Source organism: Onychomys torridus, chromosome 5 (assembly GCF_903995425.1).
Source record: "Onychomys torridus chromosome 5, mOncTor1.1, whole genome shotgun sequence".
NCBI lineage: Eukaryota > Metazoa > Chordata > Mammalia > Rodentia > Cricetidae > Onychomys > Onychomys torridus.
In genome coordinates, this window is record NC_050447.1 from 33124258 (window position 1) to 33151689 (window position 27432).

The 27432-nt window shown below is 47.8% G+C and overlaps 1 protein-coding gene across 1 annotated transcript; it reads right to left on the reverse strand.

Annotated features, from left to right (window-relative positions):
- Window positions 1-233: 233 nt before the first annotated feature.
- On the reverse strand, window positions 234-27432 carry Zdhhc1 (zinc finger DHHC-type containing 1). Its single transcript, XM_036188855.1, has 12 exons — window positions 27167-27432; window positions 15715-15793; window positions 13401-13446; window positions 11519-11761; window positions 6243-6418; window positions 4401-4502; window positions 3950-4074; window positions 3708-3866; window positions 3359-3471; window positions 731-810; window positions 449-545; window positions 234-314 (listed from the first exon to the last, which is right to left on the reverse strand). Exons 4-12 carry the CDS (start codon window positions 11759-11761, stop codon window positions 234-236), a joined length of 1176 nt encoding a protein of 391 aa, XP_036044748.1. The 5' UTR covers window positions 13401-13446; window positions 15715-15793; window positions 27167-27432.

The window sequence follows — 27432 nt, forward strand, 5'->3', positions numbered from 1 at the left end:
ACTTACAAATGAAGGGGTAGGTTGCAGGGTCTGGCAAAGGTATAGCACAGTCCGGCGGTGTTCTCTGGAGAACTCTGCTTGGTCTACCTCCAGCATCCAGCGTCCCCGAACCAAGAGAGCGACCTCCTCCTGATCCTCGGTCTTCGGCTCCCTCCTCTGCCCCGCCTTGTGTGGGCGTGATCATTACTGAAGCCTCAATGGGGGTTGGAACTTCCAGGCCAATGCTGGGTTGGCTATCCAATCCTGGGCAGCGGGAGCTCCCGGTCCAAGACCCCAGACCTCGGCAATCTATACACACGCCGCTTCCTCTTTTTCTGCAAAGACAGAGGGAATGTGGGCCACTTCCCCAGACCCACTTTGCCCAAAGCATCAGAGGTACTCATCAGAGTGGAGGCTTCTTTTCCATCTCCCTCTTCTTGGGCAGAGGTCCAAACCCAGTCCCTCCTACCTGGGGTTGGATCCGTGGAGGCAGAGCCAGTGTGTCTGAGGAGGAGGAGGGCAGTGGTGGTTCCACTTGGCCTTGGGTGGCAAGAAACTGGGAAGGACTGAGGTAAAAGCCAGAGAGCAAGCTCTAGATGCTGCCCCCAGAGTCTCTCCCTGCTAGAGGTTCCCTCCCTAGCAGGACGGAGACACTGATCCATCCAAGATTTTGCTGAGCTGGACCCAGCCCCATGTTTTGACCTACCTCCCTTTCTCCCACCTCCCGTGGGGATAGCCAGGTGGTACTTACTTGGCATTTAATGCTGCTGGCCTGGCCTGGCCAGAGGGCTCTGGACGCACATGGCTGAAGGTCCTCATGTAAAACTCCATCTCCTCGGGAAAGGGGGTCAGGAATGCTGAGAGGCTATGTCTGAATCCAGAGCCTCTTCTTAAGCCCTGGACACACCTTGTCACTGACCTCTCTAGAAGCTTGGTGGCCTCATGTCCTAAGGGGTCTAGGGTTGTCTTCCTGGTTCTCAGATGTGCTGGGAAAGCCCTTCTGCAGGGCGAGGTTTCAAACACTCATTTCTAGATCTTTCCTCACCACAAAGACTCACTTCATCTAGTCAAACTCCAGCTATTCTACTTGAGGAATGCTGAAGGCCTTAGGTCCAGTATGCCCAGACCGGGGAAGCATAGCCAAGAGGTTCTTAGGGACAAGACACTCAAGAATGGCCCTCGCCTGCTCCGGGCTCCTTCTTAGGGCTCCAGCCACTAGCTAACTTGTTCAGTGGCCAGGAGACCCCAAACCCTTCCCAGGCCAGCAGTTTTTGTGCCCCAGGCTGTGAACACTAAGGGGTCATTCTGGCTGCTGGGAAGGAGGATGTGGGTGCATTCCTTCTTGTCTCCATTCCCCAAAGGGAAGGGCACAGGTGAGGAAACAGTACTGCAGCCCTGAATCTTGGTCCATACAGAGAACTTCCTGGCTGTAGGAGTAACCTTGAATCAAAGGGCTGGGAAGGACTAGGCGAGCACCACGGCATGCCAGATGCCTCCGGCTCTGCAGAGAGAACTGCAGGTGAAGAAATAAAAGACCGGGAAAAGCTAGCTCAGGAAGGGCGTGGGGCAGAGGGCAAAGGGCGGGGCCAGTGAGTTGGAGGAGTACCCAGACAGCTGTCGCCTGCTAGGCAGTCGTTTCCATGGCGACAGAGGCGTCCTGACTAAGGCAGAGACGACACTGTAACAGAAAGCCGTCTCTAAAACAAGCCTATGTTTTGGGGGCAACGGCTCTAGAGAGGGGCCCCTCCCAAATTCCTGCTGGGTGGGGGTGGGGAGGCTGCCTGCCCAGTCCCTGAGAGTTTTAGGGACTAGCCACTGGCTGACTGCACAGATGCAAAGGCTGAGGCCACAGATAAGCCCCATGCTCAAACTGCCCAAGATGACCTGTTGGGGAGGGTATGGGGTACCCACCCACGCAGGGCAGCACAGGGGTCAGAAGCCAGTCCCAGGTACTAGAGCCTAAGGTCATTTTCCTCACACCTTTCTCCTCCTCTAGTAGGAGCTCAACACCCCACGGCACCCAGCAGAGGGGGACAAAGGCTGCCTTGGATCCCCTAGTCTCCAGGATAGGCTAGAAGTCAGGCCCCAACCCTCTAAAAGGAAGTCTGTAGATAGCACCAGGAGGAGCCTACTCAGAACTCCCTCCTCTCCTCAGAACTGATCCTCAGGTTCCTTCCTCAGAAACCTTCAAACATTTGCACATTCCTGAACGGTACTTTGGAACCTCTCAGCCATAGTGTTCTCTCTTCTGTAAAAGAGAACAAGCACCTGGTTCCTGTGGAGTAGGTTTCCCCTCAACTTAGCTGTAGATAAACAGAATTGGATTAAACGTCTTTGCTGTTGCCACAACTGGACCCAAAAGGTAGAGGATGTGGAGTCTGCGCATCCCAGAGCAAGTCTTGCCTACTTCCTCTACTGATACTCCAGGATGGCTGCCACTGTCTGTGCCCAGCTCAGAGCCCAGCACCAGGGCAGGTATGTGATAGTGTGATGGGGTTCTCTACCAGCTGCCAGCACTCCTTGGACTGGCCCACAGGCAGGGTGCAAGCCCTGGAGATGAGAAAGGAGAGGCAGGGTCCTTTTCCAACCCGCCCACCAGCCTGTGTTTGTATCCAGTTGCCATGAGGATTTGGGATCCAGGACTCAGCCTTCCCAGCAAAGCCTGCCTGGGCCCCCTGCCTTTACAGTCCCTAGGGGCCTTGAGGACTGGACCACCTCCATTCCCAGCTGCTGACCTCAGGAAGCCAGGGGGCGTGGGAATGGAGATAGGCTGGCTGGTCAGCAGCTGGGCTGGCCAGGCCAGGCCAGACCCTAGATTGTAGGGTTCCTGCTTTGTTCTCAGTGTGTGGAGACCTTAACTCTTCCCAGACCAGGCTTCTGTCTAGACTCTGGACTTTCATGTGCCCATCTCTAACACAGACTGTTAACAGTTGCCCCTGTTCTAAAACTAAAATAGGGTAAGATCTAAGAGGTCAAGATTATAGATGAAGGGAACTGATGATTACAGCCTAACTACCAGTTAACAACTGGTGGTCGGCTTCCTCTACCACATGTTGGTGCCTGGACAGGAAGGTACATGGGCCTGCAGAAACACAGGGCTCCGTTTGGCTATGTTAGTGTCCATGGGCCCAGCACAGGCTGGGTTCTGCTTCCCCAGGGCCCACTCGACCTGCTTTCTTTCCTTACATGGTCTCCACAATGGCTCTTGCTACACACCCCACTCCCCACCACACACACACACACACACACACACACTCCTGTCCAGGCTTCTGGACCACCTCTATACCTGTATGGGCCGCATCTTACACACACACACACACACACACACACACACACACACACACACACTCCTGTCCAGGCCTCTGGACCACCTCTATACCTGTATGGGCCGCATCTTCCGGGGGCATGACTCAAGCCCCTTGTGGGTCTCCTTTGCTTCCTGAGCTGGGCGGTGCTGTACGATGTACTCATAGGTGGTAAGCTTGTGCCACACTGGTGGGTGTGGGAAGAGAGGAGTCAGTAGTGGACAGGTGGCCCTGAAACTCAGGAGGGAGGGCAGCCAGCACTAGGTTCAAATCCCCATCCACATATATCTTAAGCAAAACCAGGCCTACCACAAAGAATCAACACTGGTCAGGTCCATGACTTCAAGGCTCTATTGCCCCAAAGGCACCTCCCTGCAGTCAAGACTCTATCCCCTTCAACACAAGCTTGGAGGAGGCACTTACTTAAATAAATGTGGAAGCAAAGCAGGTGGCCAAGCAGGGCTGTAGAAAGCAGGCCTAGAAGGATGAGTAGGGCAGCAAGTGCCAGGATGGCAGGAGCCTGGGTCTCCACAGGGGCAGCAGGCAGGAATACAAACCACACATCTGTGTGATTCTTCAAGACTGCAAGGCATAGGCAGTCTGAGCTTAGCCAGGGGTCGGGGTACATTGATTAAAACATGTCTGTGTCTAGAACCCACACTGACCTTCAAAGTGTTGGTTGGTACGAAGCCGCATGGGGTTGACAAAGAACTCCACGAAGACATATGTGGCCACCAGCACCAGGAGCAGAACACCCAATAAAGCAGATGCCACACTGTGTAGAAAGAGCCTGGCCCAGCCATGGGCACTGGTCAGCACTCAGGAGATCCAGCCTGGTAAGAGCCAGAAGCCCAGAAGCCAGGCTCCTGACCTCAAAGCCCCCAACTACTCAGAAGTCAAAGTCATAGAGCCTGAAGACAGGCAAGCAGTTATCAGGATCCCCATCTTTGTCTGGACCAATAGGATGGAAGACTCCAAACCCACCCTCACCCATCCCAAATATCACCTTCCCAGCATGCACACACCCTGCCCACAACTGGGTACTGCGTTACAAGCAGTCTTCAATAGAGCCCAGACTCAGATGACCTGAATCCCCAGATCCCAGATGACTCTCACCGGTAGTTCCTCTCGCCCACGCAATTGTTGAGCCATTTGCAATGATGGTCGAAGCCGCATACGCACTTGTTACAGGCGCTGCAGTGTTTGGATCGCGCACTCCTGCGGAGGGTTAGGGAAGGCACCCTGCAGTCGGCCAGCCCATCCCACCTTGACAGGTGTAGAGACCTGAGTCAGGCCTAGTTCCTAATTGCCCACAAGGACCTCCGCCCCTCCGGGATCACTTCAGTGAGGAGCACACGCGCCCTCTGGCGGAAACACAGGGTGGGACCCCTGGAGAAGGTTCTGAGAACCAGACAGTAAGGGAAGGGGGTGCTTTGTGGGGTCCTACTCTTAAACTACACACCTATGTAAGGTTCACATGAGAAGGAAAAAGAGGCGTTCTTTCCAAGCAAGGACCTCTGTGCCAGACCACACACAAGGTGCAGGTGTGGGACCTGAGGCAGAATGCACAGCTGCCCAACTGGTACCTTAATCACACTTCTACCAGCCCCATTTTGGGGTCACTTTCCTTGCCATGCTGCAGGAATTTTTCTGGCACTCTTACAGAAGGCCTGTGTGGGCTAGCTGTAAAGAAGCCCACAGGAGATGTGTTCACTGTCAACTAGGGGCGTTAAGGAAGCTCATGGGCAAGGGACATGTGAGAGAAGGCCACATTAGGCTTCAAGTGGGGTCTCCCCCAGGAGGCATCACAGAAGACCCAAATGAGTATGGGGGAGAAGTACAAGATCTCCCTCCATTATTCATGGAAATCAACTGCCAGAGCCACTCAGAACATTTGCTAGCCTCTGCTTGGGCCTCTGGTTCCTGTAGACAGACCCTTCCAACAGGCTACTGTAGGCCTCCAGATTCCAAGTGTGGAGCCACACTCTATCAGATAGTCAACCCATCCCCGAGTCTGGAGATTTCGAAGCTCCAGTGTGTAGGGAAGAGTCCTAGAGAGGTGCTGTGATTTGCCAAAGGAGAGTGGGCGTTCCACATTGTGTACCCTCCTCAATAGCAGTAGGACATGAAGCAAACCACTTAGCCTCTCTGGCCTCAGGCCCCTCATGGGTAACTGAGTAAAGGTACTGGGGGTGGGGGCAAGGGGGTGGGAGGGTTACGCAGCTAATGTGACCTTGACTCTGCTGCTCAGTATCTTAGTGACTTCAGGACACCTCCCAGCCTTCTGAGCAGTAGGTCCTGGCATTTTGTTAAAGAACACAGTACTTAGCACAGAACATATAAGCCTGAACTCCCTCTTGCCCCTATCTGGGTGCTTTTACGAGACTAAAGATGTCACTGGTAAAGTTAGTCATTTAGAAATGCTTGTGGTGCTGCCAAACGCCTCCTGGTCTGCTCCAGGAAATGCCAGTCCTCATCCTTTCTTCTAATCACTCCCAGATCACTCTGCCAAGACTTTTTGTTGTTTGTTTGTTTGTTTGAATCTATGACTTACTATGTAGCCCTGGCTACTCTCAAGCTCACTGAAATCCTCCTGCCTCAGCCTCCCAATTGCTGGGATTACAGGTATGCACCACCATGCCCAGCTCTACTAAGACTCCTTTTGTTTTGTTTTTTAAATAGGGTCTTATTGTGGAGCCCTGGCTGTCCTGGAACTCACTCTGTAGACCAGGCTGGCCTGAACTCACAGAGATCCGCCTGCCTCTGCCTCCTGAGTGCTGGGATCAAAGGTGTACGCCACCATACCCACCCTCCACCACAACTCTTGACTATGGAAAGAACAAGTGTTCAGAGGCGTAAGTACAACCATGAAGCCCGGCATGCCCCTGTTTGCCCTGGTGTAACTGGTGACTCTCCAGGCACACGCGTGGCCACAGTCACTCACACTCGTGCACTCACACGTCCACGTCGCACAGGTTACAGTGCAGGTCTTCAATGACATGTGCGTGCTGGCTGCGGCTGAAGACAGGCAGGGGCCCAGGATAGCTCTTGTCCCGCACATTGGCGTCTGCTGGATCGATGGAGACCGCAGTCAGGTGCACCACAAGGTGGCCAGCAAAGATGGCACCCATGCACTAGCCCAGCAGGTTAAAGACTCAGTCCGTACTCTGCAAACCAAGAGCCCCACCCACTTTCTGGGACAGAGGACTCACCCTGTCGATGCAGATTTCCTTTATACAGAGACTCTGCCTGTACTATGTTCTCCGGCCCCTTACCAAATTTCTTCATCAGCCCCTAAACCCTCAACCTAGTAGGGTCATATGACAATGGAGCCCAAGGCCAGTACTACTTGCTACTGCCTCCAAGGGGTCTAGCCACAGGGCCTAGGCTTACCATTTCAGGCCTGGTACAAGCCAGTTTCTGGTCTGAGATTTCAGAAGGTGAAAGAGACATCATCCCCTAAGGTCAGAGACCTAAGCTGAAATTCTGAGCTTGTTTTCCTTGCTTTCACAGAAAGCAACTTCCGAGATGGAAGCAGCTACCCCCTTTCAATAGCTAGGGCCAGATGGAGAACCACTTGCAGGCAGGACTGATCTAATTGCTGCCTCCCCCACCTCAAGTCCTGGTACTTGGCACCCTAAGCTGAGTGTCTGGGACAGCTTCACATGTTCAGGGACAGCCAGGGCAGTGTAGCTAACTCCTGGAACTAAAATGAGGCTTTCCCATGACTTTGCTGAGTCAAATACAGGAAATGAGTATGCTGCGGACTGGCTGCGACATCTACACACACACAAGCTCACCAATAGGCTCCGCCCAAGCAGATAGTTCTTTTCTTCCCTCTACCTACTCATCCATGAGCATTCTTTGTCTAGCCAGGGAGGTTCCATTCCTCCACTCCTCAGGATCCAGCCATTATTCATCTTTTATGCATCTGCTGTCCAACAGCCCTCTCACTCTCCCTTGGGAGCCAAATCCCTCTGTCTGCATGAGCTGGGCTCTCCCTCGGTCTCTATGCACTGGGCTCTTCCAGAATGTGCTGTGCCACAGCTGAAAGAGCCAGATCTGTGCCTAACCCTGAGCTCTCTATCCGTATGGTCAATGCTATGAATTAATGCTTCACCTCTTGCCTGGGTTACTGGAGAACCTCACACTCTTCTCCTCCAGAGCCTACTTCCTGTGTTCCAGGAGTGAGCTTTCAAAAGCCTACACCTAAGCTCTTCCCTGCATCAAGGCCTACAGTGGCTCTAAATGATCTCTGGTTGAAATTCATGCCTTAGCCCAGGGCCAAAGCTCGTCTTGATCTGGCTTCTCCCAACCCTAGACGCTCACTGTGGGCAAACATTTAGCTTCCTGCCTTCTTCCAGCTTTCTCTACCATTTCATTCACTCAACTGTTTACACAGTTCTTCCCTTCACACCAGGCATGAAGGGATATGGAAAGAGTTGGTCCTGAGCCCTAAGAAGCCTGCTTCCTGATGGAAAGCACAGATACCGATCAAATAACAGGTCAGTTCCATCAGTTTGTAACTGATGACTTTATCTAGTCCAACAGATAGGGAGACTTCTCTGAAGAAGTGTCATCGTAGCTGAGATGTGGAAAAGAATGTGTAACAGAGCTTTGGAAGACAAGGCAGAGGAAAAAGGACTAGGCTGATACCAGAACCATGCAAGATGTCAATCAGAAGAGTGTCAACCATGCAAGGGTGGCTGAAATATTGTCCCAGCTCATGATTGCCATAGAAGAATGAGGTTTGTGCCGGGCGGTGGTGGCACACGCCTTTAATCCCAGCACTAGGGAGGTAGAGACAGGAGGATCTCTATGAGTTCAAGGCCAGCCTGGGCTACAGAATGAGTTCCAGGAAAGGCATCAAGACTACACAGAGAAATCCTGTCTAGAAAAAGAAAAAAAGAATGAGGTTTAAATTCCTCCACAATGCCAAATTCTGAGCTTTCAAAGAGAAAAAAAAATTATAGGCTTGCCAGATGGTGGTGGCATACGTCTTTGATCCCAGCACTCAGGAGGCAGAAGCAGACAGATCTTTGTAAGTTCAAAGCCAACCTGGTCTATAGAGCTAGTTCCAAGACAGCCAGTGCTACACAGAGAAACGTGTTTCAGGGAAAAAAACAAACAGACAAGAAACTAATAATAATCTAGGCTTCCGTGTGAGATCTCTCAGTGTTCAAATGTTAAAAGAAATAAATGATTTTCAAAGCATGTAGAAGACCTGTGCATTTTTTATATTCATCATCCTACAATTTTGCACAATTTGCCAATCAGACTTGCTCATTGGGCTGTCAGCTCTTGACCTCTGACTCAGTTGGTAAGGCAAGGGCTTCTAGGAAGAGAATTACTGATGTCAAAACAGGAAAAATAAAAGGAAGTGAACAGACAGGCAGACCTCACATTTAGAAAGCCATGAAGGACTAATGAGAATCTCATTTTTTTCCCCCAAGATTTATTTGTTTGTTTGTTTGTTTATTATGTATATAGTGTCCTGCCTGCATGCCAGAAGAGGGCACCAGATCTCATTATAAATGGTTGTGAGTCACCATGTGATTGCTGGGAACTGAACCCAGGACCTCTGGAAGAGGTCTGTGCTCTTAACTGGCTGAGCCATCTCTCCAGCCCCCAAGCCTCATTTCTTAAAGCAGGAAGAAGCTGCTAGATTTTGAGCTGGTGAAACATTATCAGATTGTGTGTGTGTGTGTGTGTGTGTGTGTGTGTGTGTGTGTGTGTGTATGTGTGTGTAAGAGTACCCTGGCTGCAGGAGAAAGATGGCCAGGAGAAAGGGAGGGAGAGAGAGAGAAGCAGAGACAGTGTATGTATGTGTGAGAGTTCAAAGTGCTCTGGCTGCAGCTGCAGGTAGCCAGTAGGAATGCACAGGGAGACTGACTCGGAACTCAAACAGCCATCTAGGTTAGAGAGGAAGGGAGCAGTGGGAAGGAAGAGTGGGAAAGAGGAAAGAGGTAAACTCCCCAGTCCTGATGACTAACTGCCTATCAGCAGTTGAGAACAGGGGAGCCGATCGATCAATTGATCGATCGTGTGAATGAGATGGGTGAAGCAGGCTGCAAGCAGCAAGTGTGCTGCCAGGCGTGCGCCAGGCTGCTCTAGATGATGGCATTTTCTGCTCCCAGTCTGCCATCCGAGCCCCTTCCCAACATTTACATGGAGTGGGACCACTGTGTCCAACCTACCAATCTCCTCCTCCTGGCCCCTAAGCACCCAAAGCTCACCTTTGGAGCTCAGGCCCATCCTGGGCCCACAGTGGGGACCTGGTACCCACTTCATTCCTCAGAGGCCCTGAGAGCTTACGTTAATGGAAGCAGATTTTGATGGAACCATATAGCCTTGGTTAGGCTGCCGCATTAGGTGGCTCTGGGAGCTTCCATGTGGCTCATAGAGAGAATATGAAGTAGATCAAACTCTCAAATCACTCCAGTTCCCCAGTCTGAGTAGCCCCTGTGTGATCTGAGAAAATCACTAGCCTGTCTGAGCCTCTTTCTCAATGTACTGGTCTCGGATGAGATATGTCCCCCACATGTTCATGTCTTTGAACACTCGGTCACCAACTTGTGGCACTGTTGCAGAGGTTACAGAACCTTCATGAGGTGCAACCTTGCTGGAGAAACACATCATTGGGGGCAGGGTTTGAGAGGTCATAGCCTCGATCTGCTTCCTGCTCACTCTCTCTCTTCCTGTGTGCACTTGAGATGTGATCAGCTAGCTTCCTGCCTCCTGTCTGCCACACCTTTCCCACCATTATGAACATTGTCCAACCCTCCAGAACCGTAAGCCAGAACAGACTCTTTCTTCTATCACTTGCTTTTGGTCATAGTATTTCATCGCAGCAACAGAAACATAACCAACACACTCCATTAGTGGGGATACCTTCCTTACAGGACTATCCTAAGGACCAGAGAAGAACACCCCTGCCACGTGTGCAGCAGCACATGGAAGTGCTCAATAAATGCCGCTTTTGTTTACTGTTACTTGCTCTGATCCTCCTCACTCCCAGCGAGGAGGGTGCCTGGGTAACCCCGAGTCAGGGATGGAGCTATTTCAGACTGCAGGAGAATGACCCATGAAGTACTCCACCTAACCACACCAAGGCCTAGGGTCATCTTAAGAACGTCATTTCCTATTCACTCACCCAGCTGTTGATCTGGCCTTGGGCTCTGGTAAACCAGGAAGCCCCAGTGACACTGAGGACGGCAGTCTTCTCCAGACGCCCTCTACTCCACTGCCGTTGTCATTCAGCAGCCCAGGGCTCCAGGGTCCCCCGGGAAAGCACACTTCCATTATAGCCAGCGCCTTTGTGATCACACACTTCCTAATAAGCCCTCACTCTCAAGCTGGCCCTAGGAAGCAAACAGAAGCCCCTGGGGACCAGAGGGCTGGAGGAGCTGCCCTGATGAGCACAGCCAGAGGACGCTGAGCTGAGACCAAGCCCTGTGGACATGCGCTCTCCAGCTTATTCCTACCCCTCTCTCTGAAATCCTCTTCAGGAGGCTGGTGCCAGCAGACAGGAAGAGGAACTCTCTGAACAGGGGCACACAGAGGCCTACTGTACCCTACACCCAGCCCTGCAGCCATGTCTTCTGCTCTTGTGGGTTGTGACCAGGGCTAGGACAGCCAGACCATAAGGCTCATCCAAGTTAGTGTTTGTCACTGTCCCCAGGAGTTTGCAGGGCATTTCTATGTCACCTTTTAGCATAAACACCCTCATCCTAATATCAATAAGTGTGCAAATATTCCTAGGCATAGCAAAATAATGTCTATAAATAAAACCACATTTTAAATGCACCAAGAAACTTAGTATGTGGGAAAACTATACCGTGACAAATCCCTTCACAAGTGAAATAATTGCTCCCTAACTTGCTGTTCCAAATGAGGACTGAACCCAGGACTTGGCACATGCCAGGTAAGTACTCTACCAACTGAACTATATCCCCACCCCGATTTGCCATTTCTTTAGCTCAGGCATAATCAGTCTGAAGATGCTTTAGGAATCTTCACACTGATTATGCCTGAGCGATGGGTTCTGAAGAATTTGGGGGCTGTCCACTCACTTTTATCAGAGGAAGGGTCAAGCCTGGTAGAAAATCAACCAAGTCAATCCTGCTCTACACTACCATGTGTTCCCTAAGACCCTGAGGCCAGCTTCAGACTTCTGCCTTCTCTCTATCCATCCATTTCCCCAACTTTTCCAGTCCCATATAGTCCAAGGATACAGCATAGCCAGCAGGCACCCAGGGGTGAGGCAGGAGCGGGACAAGAACCCCAAAGCCAATCACCGCAAAGAAGAGGTAGAGCAGCCAGGCCACGATCTGGAGTGGGTGAGGGGGCCAGCTCCATCCATTCCGGCGAGACCGCTGGCCCTGCAGTTCTGGGGAAGGGCCACTGTCCTGGGAAGGCGCTGTCCACACACTCTTCTCAGGGGCTGTCTTGTTGGAGGGTTTGTTGCAGATATTCATCTCCAGAGGGAAGAGTAAAGAGCATTAAGCCCAAAAAGGCCCAGTGGGAAAACAGTGCCCTGGCTGTAGTCAGGATTGAGCAGAAGGGTAGGGACCAGCAGGGGCTGTACATTCTGCAGGAGAACCTGGGGTCCTAGCCTAATAGAAATATGCAGTTGGGGGTGGGGTGGTAATAAAGTACTGTCCTAAAACTCAAGAACAGACTCTGACCCCAGCCTAGCCAGAACAAGGGAGGAGGGTCCAGAGTTATTCAGGACACAGTGTGGCTGCCCGTTATTCAAAGTGTTCTGTCTCCACAGCCATAAGAGCGAAACTCAATAAGACATGTTCTCATCTGGTAACAATATCAGGCTGGGGCCAGAGCGATGAGAACACATGCTGATTCTGTTAGGATTAGTCACCTCCGTCCTGAGATCCAAATCAAGTGTCAGAGGGGGGCCCCCCTTATCCTCTGCTGAGGGAAACAGGCAGTGGGGGTGTTCAGAAAGGAGATCTGGCCTCAGCTGCTTAGCAGATACATAATCCCTTTAGGATCAGGGACCAAGAACTTCTCCCCTGTGCTTCAGAGGGTTCTCTATGGTTTCTTGGCTGAGGATGACCTGCACACAAGAGAAGGGAGGATTCTTCTTTGATTCACTCTAGCAAAATAAATGACCATGTTTCTCCCAGTCAACTGGGCCTGGTGTATACATTTACCAGAAGGGTAAAGGTTACTGAGAGAACTCCAAGAAAGGCTAAGCCTTGGCCAGAGCCAGACCACCAGATGGCAGCAGCCCCCTACACTGGCCTCCTTGCTACAGCCCAGTTGCTGACCAAGGCAGTAAGGACAGTAGGACCAGCTTGTGCTTACAGGAGGAAGAGCCCTGCCCAAAAGTATCTGCTGGGCTGACAAACCAAGCAAACGATGTCACACCTGGGGAAACAGGCCCGTTCTCTTAGTGGGAAGGCCAGGAACTAGCAGCAGAATCCAGGCAGCTAGACACACCTTTCAGGAGCCCATACCACAGGTCAGCAATCTCCAATGTGGTTTGAATCTGCTGTTTCCCTCACACTGACTCCTAGTTAGAGGTGCTGTTTTGGGGAAGCTTCTGGAAACTCTGGGAGGTGGGACCTAATTAGGGGAAATGGGTCACTGGGGATGGGTTTAGGGATGTATCCCTGCCTACCTCCTGCCTTGCTCTCTACTGCCTGCTCTGCGATGATGCAAACAGCTTCCACCACCATGAAAAGAGCTCCTCCATCACGATGGGTTGAAACCCTCGGAAACAAGGAGACATAACTCTGCTTCCTTGGGTAGTTTCTGTCATTGCAGCTATGCACAAGCAGATAATAAACTGACTAAGCAAAAGAAGGCACCTCAGTACCTCAGCACGTCTACCTGGAGTAACTGACTTCACAGACCACAAATGTACCTGGATCATCCCCGCCTGCCACAAACATCCCGGGATACAGCAAGATCTCCAGGGGTCCAGGCAGTCAGAGGCCCTGTGCTGAGTCCTGACTGTGACTGCCATTTGGAGTATTCCGCCATCCCCATGCCTACCACTTTGCTACGCTAGCATCCCTCAAAGCCAGTGAGCGTGCTGTAATCACTCACCTCTGGTCCCCATGCCCCCCCCCCAAGGATCAGGAGCTATACCTTGTATATAGCAGATGCTCAGTGATGCTCGAGGACTTGAAAACATCTGAAATCAAAGCAAATATGTGTAAGGTAAATGATGTATGACCCGGCCAGCCAAGGCTGCGGTGACCACGGTAGCACCATTTTGTCTGACCCCATTTTGTGGCTGTTTAGACAGTTCTCAGCTGTCTGCCCCCAACAGTCACATCTGCTTTGGCAACACACGTGGGGTTTCCATGACCCTGACCACAGTCCAGATGTATTAACCAAAATAATTAATGTTTATAGAAACTTAAACTAAAATAATTGAAGGTATAAGTCAAATTAATTGTTGTGTTGTGTCTGAAATAACCACGATGTTCTGCCTAAACAAACGTTGCAAGGTTACTCTGACCCTTTCCTAACATTGTGGGTTGTGGGTTTTGCCTTTAAATTTTGCTCACTGTTCCCTGAGCTTCAGCACCAGGAGACTTTGAAGCGTGAGCCACTCTTGTTGCTGGCCAAAAGGAAAGCGCTCTCCCACTCTTAATCGACTCCATCAGTGTGGCTGTCTATATCTCTCTCCAACCCAACTATTACAAGGCCAGGTGGCCCACTCTACTCTGCCTTCAGACCTCCTCTCTCACCCAGTCCACATGGCCAAGGCATGACTCAGTGACATATCCTCTACCCCACTTCCTCTGCTGACTGGCTGTCACCCTGACTACTGGACATTCACTCAAAGCCATTTTCTCTCAGCCCTTCTAAGGCCAAGCTTGGCGGTGTGTGAAGTCATCTCTGGATGTTCTCATCTCATAGCTAAATGGAGTGACCTCAGTTTTCTTCAGACTTAGGTCAAGTCTTTGGTAAGAAGTACATGGAACAGGAGATCCCTGGCTTTGGAAGAAACAGGCCTAGGTTTGGCTTTTGGCTTTGCACTTATTAGCTGAGAGGACTAGATTTCCTCCTCTGAAAAGTGGGGGTGTGAATGCCCCCTAAGATACCTAGCTCAGTGATACTGTAGGCAAATCCAACAAGTAAACGCTCACTAACTACACGGCAAATGTAATTACCTCAAATAGATCTCTGGTTTGTTCCTATCTCCTATCCCCAGCTGCAGCGACTGTGTCTGATCCTACAAGGTCTATGTCCAAATCGAGAGGACTGGTTGAGGTTGCCACAGGAACAAGAAAACAGACATATTAAAACACAGACTTGCAGGCTACAGGTGTAGTTCAGTGATAAAGGATTTACCTAGCACATGGAAAGTCCTAGATTTAGTCCCCAGATGCACACATGCACTGATGCATGCATGCACATACACACACAGAGACACACACACCTGTATGTAGGAAAACTCAGAAAAGTACAGTGATTGTAATCCACCATATGATAAAAATGATAGGAAAACCATTTAGTTGCCCTCAGAAAGAAATCTGTATTTTTAATTCTAAACACTATTACCCAGAATTCAGGTTTATCCATAATTGTTATAAAGCTGAACTGCCAAAATGTGTTGACCAGAATATTTTGACTTGCATTAATACTTTATATCTTTTTTTTTTTTTTAATGTGGAGCTGAGGATCGAACCCAGGGCCTTGCGCTTGCAAGCGCTCTACCACTGAGCTAAATCCCCAACCCCAATACTTTATATCTTTGTATATTCAATATACATACACATGAGAGTTGTGGTGTGCACCTTTAATCCCAGCAATGGGGAGGCAGAGGCAGATGGACTTCTGTGAGTTCAAGGCCAGTCTGGTCCACCTGGTTGAGTTCCAGGGTAGCCAGGGATATATAGTGAGACTATGTCTCACAAAAAGAAATTCACACATGCAATGGAGAAATGGCCAATATCTGATTTCTCACCCTTATTTATTTATTTTTAAGTCACAATCATACCTTTATTTAATTTTTTTCTAAGACAAGGTCTCTCTATGTAGTTCTGTTCTGAAGCTTGCTGTGTACATTAGGCTGGCTTTGAAGCTTTGAATTCACAAAGATTCGCCTACCTCTGTCCCCCAAATCCTGGAATTTAAAAGGTGTGTGCCACTATGCCTGGCCAAAGTCTTTTTTTTTTTTTCCCCCTTGGTTTTTCAAGACAGGGTTTCTCTGTAGCTTTGGAACCTGTCCTGGAACTCACTCTGTAGCCCAGGCTGGCCTCAAACTCACAGAGATCCATCTGCCTCTTCCTCCTGAGTGCTGGGATTAAAGGTGTGCACCACTACCACCTGGCCATAGACATATATTTTGATACCTTTTGATCCTTTAAGGAAGAAAAAAATGTAACATTCAGAACTATAACTAATAGGAAAAGAGAAAAACATTGTTCTGAGGCAAGCTCTTACTTACTATGTTGCCATAGCTGGTCTTGACTACCTGCCTCGTCCTTCTGAGTACTGGGATTACAGGCATGTGCCACCACACCCAGCTGCAAAGGAAAAATGAGCATGAAATACTCCACATCATAACAGACTCTTCTGTGAGTACACGTATCCATATGTATTACATGTGCATGTCTATGTGAGTGGGTGTGCCTGGGTATGAGTGTGGAGGCAGGAGGATAGCCTTGGTGTCACTGCTTATTTATTTACAGCATGTGTGTGTGCACATGTGCAGGAGTACAAGTTCCCAGAGTCCAGGAGAAGTCATCAGATACTCTGGAACTGGAGATGCTGGCAGTTATGAGACATTTGGTGTGGGTGTTGGGAACCAAAGCACCCAAGTGCTCTTCGCCACTGAACCATCTCTCCTGCCACAGTCCACGCTTTCAAACTAGGGAACTACAGCCATATAAGTCACCCTGTGGATGCTGCCAACTGAGCCTGGATCCTCTGGAAGAGCAACTAGTGAACCATATCTCCACTTCCAGGGGATCTGACGCCCTCTTCTGGACTCCAGGGGCACCAGGCATGCACATGGTACACAGACTGTATGTAAGCAAAACACCTATACACAGAAAATAAAATAATAATTAAAAAAAAAACATTTATTTTATATTTATGAGCATTTTGCCTACATGTATATCCATGGAGGTCAAACGAAGACATAGGGTTGTCTGGAATGAAGTTACAGGTGTGAGCCACCATGTAGGTGCTGGGAATTGAACTTAGGTCCTTTGGAAGAGTAGCCAGTGCTCTTAACCACTGAGCCATCTCTACAGCCACAGTCTACCTTCCCGGCCCTGCTTAAGACAGGATCTCTCACTGACCTGGAGTTCAACAAGTACATGAAACTGGCTAGCCAGTGAGTTCTGGCTTGCCCTCTCCAGTGCTGGGATTATAAACACAAGCCACCACGCCTGGCTTTTCCCATGGGTTCTAGGGATCTAACTCAGGCCTCATGCTCACAAAACAGGAATTTACCAACTCCAGTCCCATAGTGGATTATTAATAATTTTTATATGTTCTCCACATATACTTAAATTTTTGGCATGGGTAGCATATAGCCAGTTATCTTCAAAATTTCCAACTAGATAAACCTCCCCTACCTCCTGTAAAGCACCAATAGCTGCACTCTGAAAGCACAGATCTGTTTAGAAGTCTTTTTTCTTTTAAACATGCACATGCGTGCATGCGTGCGTACTACTTAGAGGAGTGAAAAGGCCAATTCGGTGAGTACACACCTATTAGAAGTTATGGCCATCATGGGAATACCTGTACAAATTAAGACTGACAATGCTCCAGCATATGTCTCAAATAAAATGAGACAGTTTTTTGCTTATTACAATATAAAGCATGTTACAGGTATACCACACAATCCCACAGGCCAAGCAGTCATAGAAAGATCTAATCAAACTTTAAAGGATATGCTAAATAAACAGAAACAGGCAACAGTGACCCCTAGAAATAGATTGCACAGTGCTTTATTAAACTTGAATTTTCTCAATGCTGATGAGAAAGGAACAACAGCTGCGGAGAGACATTGGATGACAGACAAAACTCCTGAGCTAAACCAACCGGTTTATTTCAAAGATGTGTTAACCTCGGAATGGAAACCAGGGTATGTCCTATGTTGGGGAAGGGGTTTTGTTTTTGTCTCCTGCTTTTGTTTCTGCAGGAGAGGAAAAACTATGGATACCAACAAAATTAATAAAAGTTCACTCGAACAAGAAAAACCCCTTCATGAGGAGAAGTAACAGCTCATCCGCCAACGTGACATCTCTACAAGTTGTAAGAAAAAATTAACAAACAAGGGTCAGGGCAGGGTCATGTTTTTGTCTTTACAGGACAATAGAAATACCTATCTTCAAGAAATCATAAGGCCTTGAACACTTAGATGTCTACTGCATAAAGGAAGGACATACTGGTACCAATATACTTCACAGGGTAATATCTCACTGCCTAACATCTATATCTCTTTAACTCTAGAATAGTTGTGTTCTCAATTAAAATATAAATCAAGCTGGCTTAGGAGTTGGAATGCGTCTCTCTCCTTCTCTAAACCCAAGCATATTGCTAAAAGAAAAATTAGGAGAGTCTGTCTCATATTGGAAGAGCCAACTGGTGTGAGACAGAAGAAAACCAATAATCTATGGACCATTGTTGTCAAGATTCTATTTCTTTCCACGCTTGTCCTTGCTTTCTGGGAATCCCTTCTCCATCCAACATAAATCCAAACTTTCCATTTTGATATTAATAATGTTCAAGTTTTCCACAGTGAAAATAAGTCTTTCCAATAGCAATCTCTGAAGTCTCTAGAAGGAAGATGGGGCCCCACAACAATGACTCTACTTGTCCAGAAAGATGTCATTGTACCTAAGAACATTACTCAATGATCAGCTTTGGACTGAAAACTCTTCACAACAGTTGTAAGATGAGATGATCCATCATACTACACTTCTAGTCAGAATCTCAGACAACTGTATCCACTACTCTGAGACTGGCCGCAGACTCTACAGCTAGCCCTATTGAGACCTAACTATTTAAGCTTTCTTACAGGACCCCACAGAGATATTGTCGCCCCTAAACAGCAGGAAGCAATTCTAAGAAAACGATGCCCCACTCCTAAAGGTTTCATTTTTCTCAGGGTTATGGATGGATGGTTACAGGTTAGGGGTGGAAAAACAAAATTTAGACTCAGTATTTTCCTTTTGAAAAAAATGGAAATGGATAGGTATAGTATATTAAGGCAGATTATTGTATCTACTAGTAAACTGATTTAGCAAACTATCAGTCTTGGATAATTTGCACTGGTATTGATTCTTGTATACTGATACAAATGTAAACTATTCTTATATTCCTATTTAAGGTAGTTTGTATATTGATACAAATACAAAACTATATTTATTGTATTGTACACATATTCCTACTCCTGTTTGAAATTTTTGTATATTGATACAATCTAATATTATACTTGTTATACTGTATATATGTTCTACCTCTGTTTAGGATATTTTATATATTTGATACATAGTAATAAGGACATTGTTGTCATATTGCATATTGCACTGACATTCTTACCTCTGTTTAAGATATTTTGTGTACTGTCACAATTTTGAGGTCATTATACTTACAGAGTATATATGCTTACAGACTGTTTGCTTTGTTATGTGAAATCTTAATCCTTAGGTTATTTAAGTAAAGAAGACTTGCAGAACTATAGTCACCCATGCTTGTCATTTCTATAGTTATGTTAGTTAGATTCTCCAGATTTACAGAAACATATGTCAGATGGAAAGGTAATCTTCAAACACTTCATAGACCTAGAGAATTTTTAATTTTTAATTCTAAATGTTTTGATAACTTAGAATTCTGTTGATGTGAGACACAATTTCTCCTGGCAGCACCTATCTGATCCTGAGAGATTGTTGAGCTTCTGGACATTTCTGTTTGGAAGTTTGTCTTCTTGGCACATGATGGCCTGCTGGGCAAAGAACTGTCCTTGCCTCGACTGCTGACAATATGAACTCTGTCCTTTCTGGACAAGCAGGACACAGAGAAAAGTGTCTACTGAACTCTGCCAAGACAGGGTAAGATGGTCTTTCAAAATTCCTGCTTCTGAAAATGGTCTGTCAGATATTCTAGGTCTGTAGCCAAATTGGATGCCCCAACAGTGGTGAGAAACTTTAGGTGACTGTTCAGGCTGCCAGCTGTTTTTGTCTATTCTCGAAAGATTTTCAGAAATTGCTTCCTTGTATTTTCCATTTTCTCGGGTATTATTATTTTCCTTCTCAGGTCTTTGATGGAGTCAAAGATTAGATAGTTACAGTTACAATCTTCTCGTATCTTAGCTAGAACACATTAGTACTAGAGTCAGAATTTTCAGGATAGGACAGCTATTGGAGTAATCTCGGTAATGTGCCATTTACCTATGATCTGGACATTTCTGGATATTTAGCATGTCTTTCCTGTTCTTGTTGGTTGTAGTTCTAATTTTGTTTATGTTATTACCCTTTGTTTTTCCTTGACAGTACTTGATAATCATTCTTTTTTTTTTTTTTTTTTTTTGGTTTTTTGAGGGTCCCATGCCCCTTCTCCCTGCTCCTGCCTGCGAGGTGGATTTGCTCCAGTCAGATCAGGACAAGTTCAATTATTTCTTCAATTTATATCTTAATAAATCCCTATTATCTATTAAATAGATTCATGTTAATTGATTTTCTCTGCTTTTTTTTTTTTTTTTTTTTTGTGTGTGTGTGTGTGTGTGTGTGTGTGTGTGTGTGTAGCTGAGGATCGAACCCAGGGCCTTGTGCTTGCTAGACAAGCACTTTTCTCTGTGTAGCTTTGTGCCTTTCCTGGAACTCGCTTTGGAGACCAGGTTGGCCTCGAACTCACAAAGATCTTGGCTCTGCCTCCCGAGTGCTGGGATTAAAGGCATGCACCACTACCACCCGGCTGTGAATTGATCTTAATAGAGGAGTATGTTCTCTCCTTCCACCACGTGGGTCTTAGAGTTCAAACTCAGATTGTCAGGCTTGGCAGCAAGTGCCTTTACCCACTGAGCAATCTTTCTGGCCCATTTTAAAGTGTTTAGCAATTTCTCCTAACAAATGCTGGAAAGGTACTTTGAAAAAAAAATCAGTGAATAATTCAGTGACAGCATCTGACTTCACTAACTACTACAGTAAGAAACCTGTAACACTAACTACTGCAGTAACAGACCTGTGACCTGTGACACTAACTACTACAGTAACAGACCTGTGACACTAACTACTGCAGTAACAGACCTGTGACCTGTGACACTAACTACTGCAGTAACAGACCTGTGACCTGTGACACTAACTACTACAGTAACAGACCTGTGACACTAACTACTGCAGTAACAGACCTGTGACCTGTGACACTAACTACTGCAGTAACAGACCTGTGACACTAACTACTGCAGTAACAGACCTGTGACACTAACTACTACAGTAACAGACCTGTGACACTAACTACTGCAGTAACAGACCTGTGACACTAACTACTGCAGTAACAGACCTGTGACCTGTGACACTAACTACTGCAGTAACAGACCTGTGACACTAACTACTACAGTAACAGACCTGTGACACTAACTACTGCAGTAACAGACCTGTGACCTGTGACACTAACTACTGCAGTAACAGACCTGTGACAATGAGGTTTCTTTACCCCCAAGTAGAGGGTGTATTCTCCCAAGTCTCACCAGCAACACCACCATTAGGGCAGATATTGTGTAGTACTGGGGATTGAACCCAGGGCCTTGCATATGTTACAGAAGCACCCTCTCCCTGGGCTATGCTCCATCTAAGCAAGCAAGCACTCTGACGGGATGTATGAATTTGATCCCAAAGCCTAGTTTTGCCTTGTCAACCCCACAACTGAAAAGCCCTGGACCTTGAAGGAGTCTGTTTCTCAAGAGAGAAACACAAGCATGTGGCTGATATGTTCCTAGTACCTGACAGGCCACAGCATCCCTAGTGTTAACTTACCCCAGAGTCCTGAGGGAGGAGGACCATCACCCCAAGTCAGAGGGTTGCTGCAAACACTCCTGGGGTTAGCTTTGACTCCAAATTAAAATACTGTTGGTCTAGAGAAGTGTGCTACTTGCCTAAGACTTCTGATGCAGGGGGACCCTCTTCGAAGAAGCAGCAACCCTCAGGAACAGAAAGAAAGGACAGCCGGGAGAACACTGCCTGCCCCCAAATCCTGAGAGAGCTAACTCCGAACTTGATGAAACTTTCTATCATTGAATTGAAGGCCACAAATTCTTTTTGGCCCAAAAAACTCCATTACAAGGGCTGGGAGGTCGGACCAAATCCAAAATGGGGCCCACAGATGAGACCAAGTATTGTCATCAGGCTTGGGGACTTTCTCTGGCTGCCCCTTCCCTCTTAACAGTCCTATAGGAGTCCAAAATGAAAGATATGTGCCTCTGCTCCCCCAAAACATGACCAGATGGTGCACTCAGCCCTTGGACAGGCAAGGTGTACTGGGGCCCAGGCCTGTGTGCACTAAAGGTATAAAAACAGATGAGACTAGGTAGCTGCCCTCTCCAACTCTCCTTTCTGGGGCCAGCGAGACACAGCAGCATCAAGGCAGTGAGTACTTGGAGTATTTACGCCGTGCTTTGCAAGGGCAAACCAGTCAAATGGAACATGCCAGGGAGCGGTGAGAGATTAAACACTGTGAGGCTGCAAGGCTGAGATCACTGAGGCCTGGTGGGATGCTCTGGGCACTGCTTGTAGGAGCCATAGGGAGTCACAGGAATTTTAAAGCAGAGTATGACACACAGCTTTGAGTTCTGGCACAAATGAGACCAGAAAGGACACGGGATGAGGTAACACCAGGAGGCTGGCCCAGTGGCTCTGCAGCCCTGTTCTTTAGAAGGAGTTGGTCAGAGGGTCAAGGTCAGGCATACAGTTCCGCCTTACCCACATAGTGCCCCCAGCTGCATGTTTAGTGGGCTGAGTAGTATAGAATCCTTGGTAAAATATTCTTCGTGTGCCTTCTGCTTAAAAAGGACAAAACATAGAGATGCTTCAAGGATGGAAGGGAGAAAGGGCAAGGAAGAAGATGCACAGACTGTTAGAGGCACAAGTATCTGCTGCCCAAGTCATGGACTTGCTTGACATCTGCAGAGACTGAAGGAGCTATGCGGCCCTTCCCTTGTCCCTACAAGGTGAAGGTCACTGCCAGTAAGACAATAATCTTCCCTATTTAACATTCATTTGCTAAGATCTTTATAAAACATTTTCAAAATACAATAGGCTAACATAATATATATGCTTAAATTCAATAGAAAATCTTAGCGGGAGTGGTGACAAGCGACTGTAATCCCAGAACTCTGTAGGCTGAAGCAGGCCAGTCTCCGAGTTGAGGCCAATCTTGTACATACTGAATTACAGGCCAACCAACAAGCTAGTGAGACCCTGTCTCAAAACAGCCAAGTAAAGGGAAAAAAAAAAAAGAAAAAGAAAATCCTAATATTTTGAGTTCTCACAATGAACGGTATCATAGCTGTATGACTGATCTACTTCCTGCCCACCACTGCTCCAATTAAAAAAGAAAAACAAAAACAAAAACAAAAACAAAATCTAGGCAGCCAAGAAGCTAAGGCAGGAAGATCACTTGGCCTAGGAGTTCAAAGCCAACTTGGGCAACATAGCAAGATGCTGAGATCCTAGCTCAAATAATAATAACAATATTAATAGTAGCAATAAATTCAGAATGTTGTTCTGAAATTCATGCATGAGACAGCTAAGGCAACCAGACTGAAGTGCAAAGTCCTGGCCCTGGAGAACCTGTGGACAGCCCTGGGTTCCTGAGAGATGTCTGAGGACTTCCGAATCAACTCAACTAATAAAGAGGCATATCAGAAGAGGCCACAAAGCTGGGAAGGTAGCTGGGCAGTGGTGGCACACACCACCTTTAATCCCAGCACTCAGGAGGCAGAGCCAGGCGGATCTCTGTGAGTTCGAGACCAGCCTGGTCTACAGAGTGAGCTCCAAGCTACACAGAAAAACCTTGTCTCAAGAAACAAAAACAAAACAAACAAAGAAAAACTGGGAAGGCAAGTAGCTTGGGTCAGACAAAAAAACTAACACAGAGCAGATGGCATGGTGTAGCTCTTTGACCCCAGCACTCAGGAGGCAAATCTCTGTAAGTTCAGGGCCGGCCTGGTCTACATAGTGAGTTCCAGGACAGCCAGGGATATGTAGCCAGACCCTGTCTCAAAACCACACACACACACACACACACACACACACACACACACACACACACACGGAGTCTTGACCCTGTCTCAAACCCCCCGCCCCCTACACACACACACACGGAGGCTTAGAGGCCCAGAGATCTAAGCTATGAATGGAAAGAGGCATTTGAAACAGGAACCAGGGCTGTCTGGACACATGGCCTTTTCTGACTCGTGCACTGCTGTTCATAGTTCAAGGGAGCTAGGGGCAAATTTCACAAACCCCACTTATTTAGGTGTCTTCTTTACTCATGTTTCCAAAGCTAGCCAGAAGGCAATTTGGCAATGTCTACCAAACCTGAGAACACATTTAACTTGTGGCCCAGACATTCCATTTCTGTATTTATCTTACACTCTCCTAACACACAACAGCTCCCTGCACTGTTCCTTGTCATAATACAGGACAAAAACAAATACAAATATATGCTATGGTATATGCATACAAGGGAATGCTATAAAGCATCAAGAGCAAGGGATGACACTATTCTTGAGATAAAGTTATGTGGACAAGCAAGACACACAATGTAGAGTGAGCTATCAAATAAATAAAAACCAGCAGCACAGCATTTGCTGCTCTTACAGGGACCAAGGTTCCGACCCTACCACACACTACATTGTGGCTCAAAACCATCTTTAACCCCAGTTCTAGGAGGTCGGACCCCTCTTCTGACCTCCAAGGGCACTAGGCATGCTTATAGTACACAGACATACATGCAGGTGTATAAAATAAAATAAATCTTTAATAAAATAAAAATAAATCTTTAAAAAAAAAAAGAGCAGCCATTGCTCTTCCAGAATACTAGAGTTCAGTTCCCAGAACCCAAACCAGGAGGCTCACAGCCCCCTGGAACTCCAGCTCCACATGACCCAATCAATGCCCTCCACATATGTGACAGACACATACACAAATGCACACAGGAAAAGAAAGAAAAAAACTATTAAAAAAAAAAAAAAAAAAAAAAAAAGACCATCACCATTTGGGAGGCTATGGCTGGAGAGTTGCAAGTTCCAGCCCCAGCCTGGGTTATACATCAAGACTGTCAAAACAAACAAAAACCCAGAAGGGATAGACAGACAGATATCTGTCTTTCTATAGGCACAGATTACTCTGGGAAGGAAATGGCAGAACCCAAATGAGGGGCAGTTTCCATGGAGATCTAGTACCAGGGGCTGGGGGTGAGACAGACTGGATTCTACTGTGTTTGTTGGTATTACTCTTTTTTTTTTTTTTTTTTTTTTTTTTTTTTAAATCATGGACATTTACTGTTTAAAAAAAATGAGCTGGTCATGGTGGTGCAAACCTTTAATCTGCCCACTCAGAGGTGGGCAGATCTCTGTGAGTTCCAGGGCAGCCTGGTCTACATAGTAAGTTTTAAGACAACCGGAGTAACAGGGTGAGACCCTATCTAAAAAAAAAAAAAAAACCAAGGAAGTAGCAACAATGCACACATCAAATAATACACAGTTGAAAGGGTGTCAGCTCCAGCCCCCTGGTCCCACTGTGCTGCCATGTGAACCAGATGAACTTGCGTGCGATAGAGGTTTATGCCAGGCCTGAAAAACCAGCAGTTCCTGCCTAAGAACTGTTGGACATGACTGCTTCTTCAAGTGCTTTCTTACTCTTGAAGGCAACTCTCAGCCACTCAGGGCTGTGAGGAAGAGCCACAGAATTTTCTAGCACTGTCAGGGGTCTTGTCAACGTTGGAAACAGACATCAGGCAAAGCAACAGAGCTACCTGGCAAGACACTGGTCTAGGCCTTAACCAAAAGCTGATGAGTGCCCTGTGGCCCCAGAACAAGGCAGAGCTGCACCCCACAGGGAAGGTGCACTTCTAAGCAGCTTTCCTTTATCCTAGAGGTTTTACTGCTTCCTTGCAAGATTCCGCTGAGGAATTCGAAATCATTTTTCAGCCTTTCCCGAGGATCTGCTTCTAAAATACTTCCCACTGAGATCTAACATGCCTCAATTGAGACCACATAAAGGGGAGCTGGAGAGAAAGCACTTCACAGAGCACACTGGCTTACAGTGCGGTCATTTGTAAAAGACGTCTAGGGGCAAAAACGGTGTTTATTAAAACAGGTGCCAGAAAAATCCGTGGTCTTAAACATTCTGAGAAGTGGCTATAGTTCAGCTAAGGGACGCGTGTCACATCACTTCCAGAAAATGAGCTTGAACCTAAAGCTATTCTCAAAGGCCTTTGGTCTCAAATAATGTGGCTGGGCCCTTATCTCCTCTCATAAACAATATGCCGAGATCAGTTGCTATGGCAAGAAAAACTTGAAATCATTCCTGAGTTGACATGGTGTGCAAACATTTCTGTATCATTCTCCTCTTGCAGCTGCCACCACAAACTCTGGGATACAAGTTCAGGAGAAGGAGTAAGAAACAGAGCAACAGGAACAGAAACAAAACCAAGGAAAGGGGGAACAGAAACAAAATCAGGGGAAGGAAGCAAGGGTTGTTGATTTTGAACCAGGAAGTCAACTAGAGATTGTAGGAGCCAGCCTTGGGGAACACCCATCAAGAAAGTCATTAAGAACAAAGTTGTGACCAAACAAAGAAAAACAATAGGGAAAAAAAACAGGCTAATTAAATACCACCACTTCTTTTATTGCATCTCAAGGTGATTATCTGTATACACAGTTGGTTTCCCACAGCAAAACATCAATTCCACAAAAAGAGTGACCACCCCTCATCCAGCCTAGCCCTCCCTTGGTAAAGAAGGTGAAGCCATTCCTTAGGATCTCTGCTGCCCTAACCATCACTGCTCCCATACAGTGTTTCCATGATAATAACAGCCATCACTGCCATTTAGAAGGCACTTGTTCTAGGCCAGGCGCTGCTTGAAGGGCTTCCACAGAATTCACTTAATTCAACACTCTGGAGTAGCCCTATTATTGCGGATGGCTCCCACAGATCTCGCTAACCCTTGGTCTCAGATGTGGACCCCCTTGCTTTGTCTCATAAACAACCACTGCATCCCCTGTGCACCGGGGAGGGCGCGGAGAAACTTCTGGGTTCTAGGAGGCTCAATACACTAGCAGAACTAGAGTAATCTTCAGCCGAGCCTGCTCAGCAGCCAGAATATAAAGCCCCTTTCAAAACCTGAAACTCCTCCAACTCTCCAGTGACTCCCTTCACTTTCTGGGATAAAAGTTGAAACCCCTCACTTTAGGAACTCTCCCCGCGTTTTCTGTTCCGCACTAGAACTCTGCTGCCTGGACTTAGGTGTCTGCTTTCCCCTCTTTCAGAAATACCCTTCCCCGACTCACAATTCCGGGCCCTCTCCAACTTCCCTTGTCTTAGCTTAAAAGCCACCTTTCGGGCCCACCCGAGCACTTCACCCGACCTGAACTCACTCTCGTCACGTGTCTGGCGCCTGCTCCCCACCCCCTCCTTAATTCTCTGTGGGTTCTGGAGACGGAAGGCGTCTGTTCTTAGGCCGGTCGCCTGGCACACAGCCTGGCCTCTGAGAGCGCTCAGCGCAGACCTATAACCCTGGTTAGTGCTAAAAGAAAGTCCCGCGCCCAACTGGGTCAGGGAAACCCTGCAGGCCGACAGCGGCCCAGAGTCCTGCCAGGCACCCGCGCTGCGCGACCGGGGGCTCGGGCCAGGCTCGAGGTGAGAACCGCCGCTGCCGCTCCTCACCTGCGCCAGATGCGGCCTGCCAAGGTCAGCCAGCGGCTCGGCCCCGTCCTGCCCGTCCACCCTCCCCAGGGCGGCGGCACTTCAGACCGTCCGGGCAGAGGCAGTCCCCCGGACTCGGAGGACACGCGTCCCGGAGCCTGGCTCCATCCCGGACCGAGGTTGGGCCTCCGAGCCTTAGTTCGGACCGGCTGGCTGTAAAGCCGTGCCAGGCCAAGGCAGGCTGGGCCTCACCCGGCGCGGGGCCGTTCCCCTGGCAACAGCGCGGG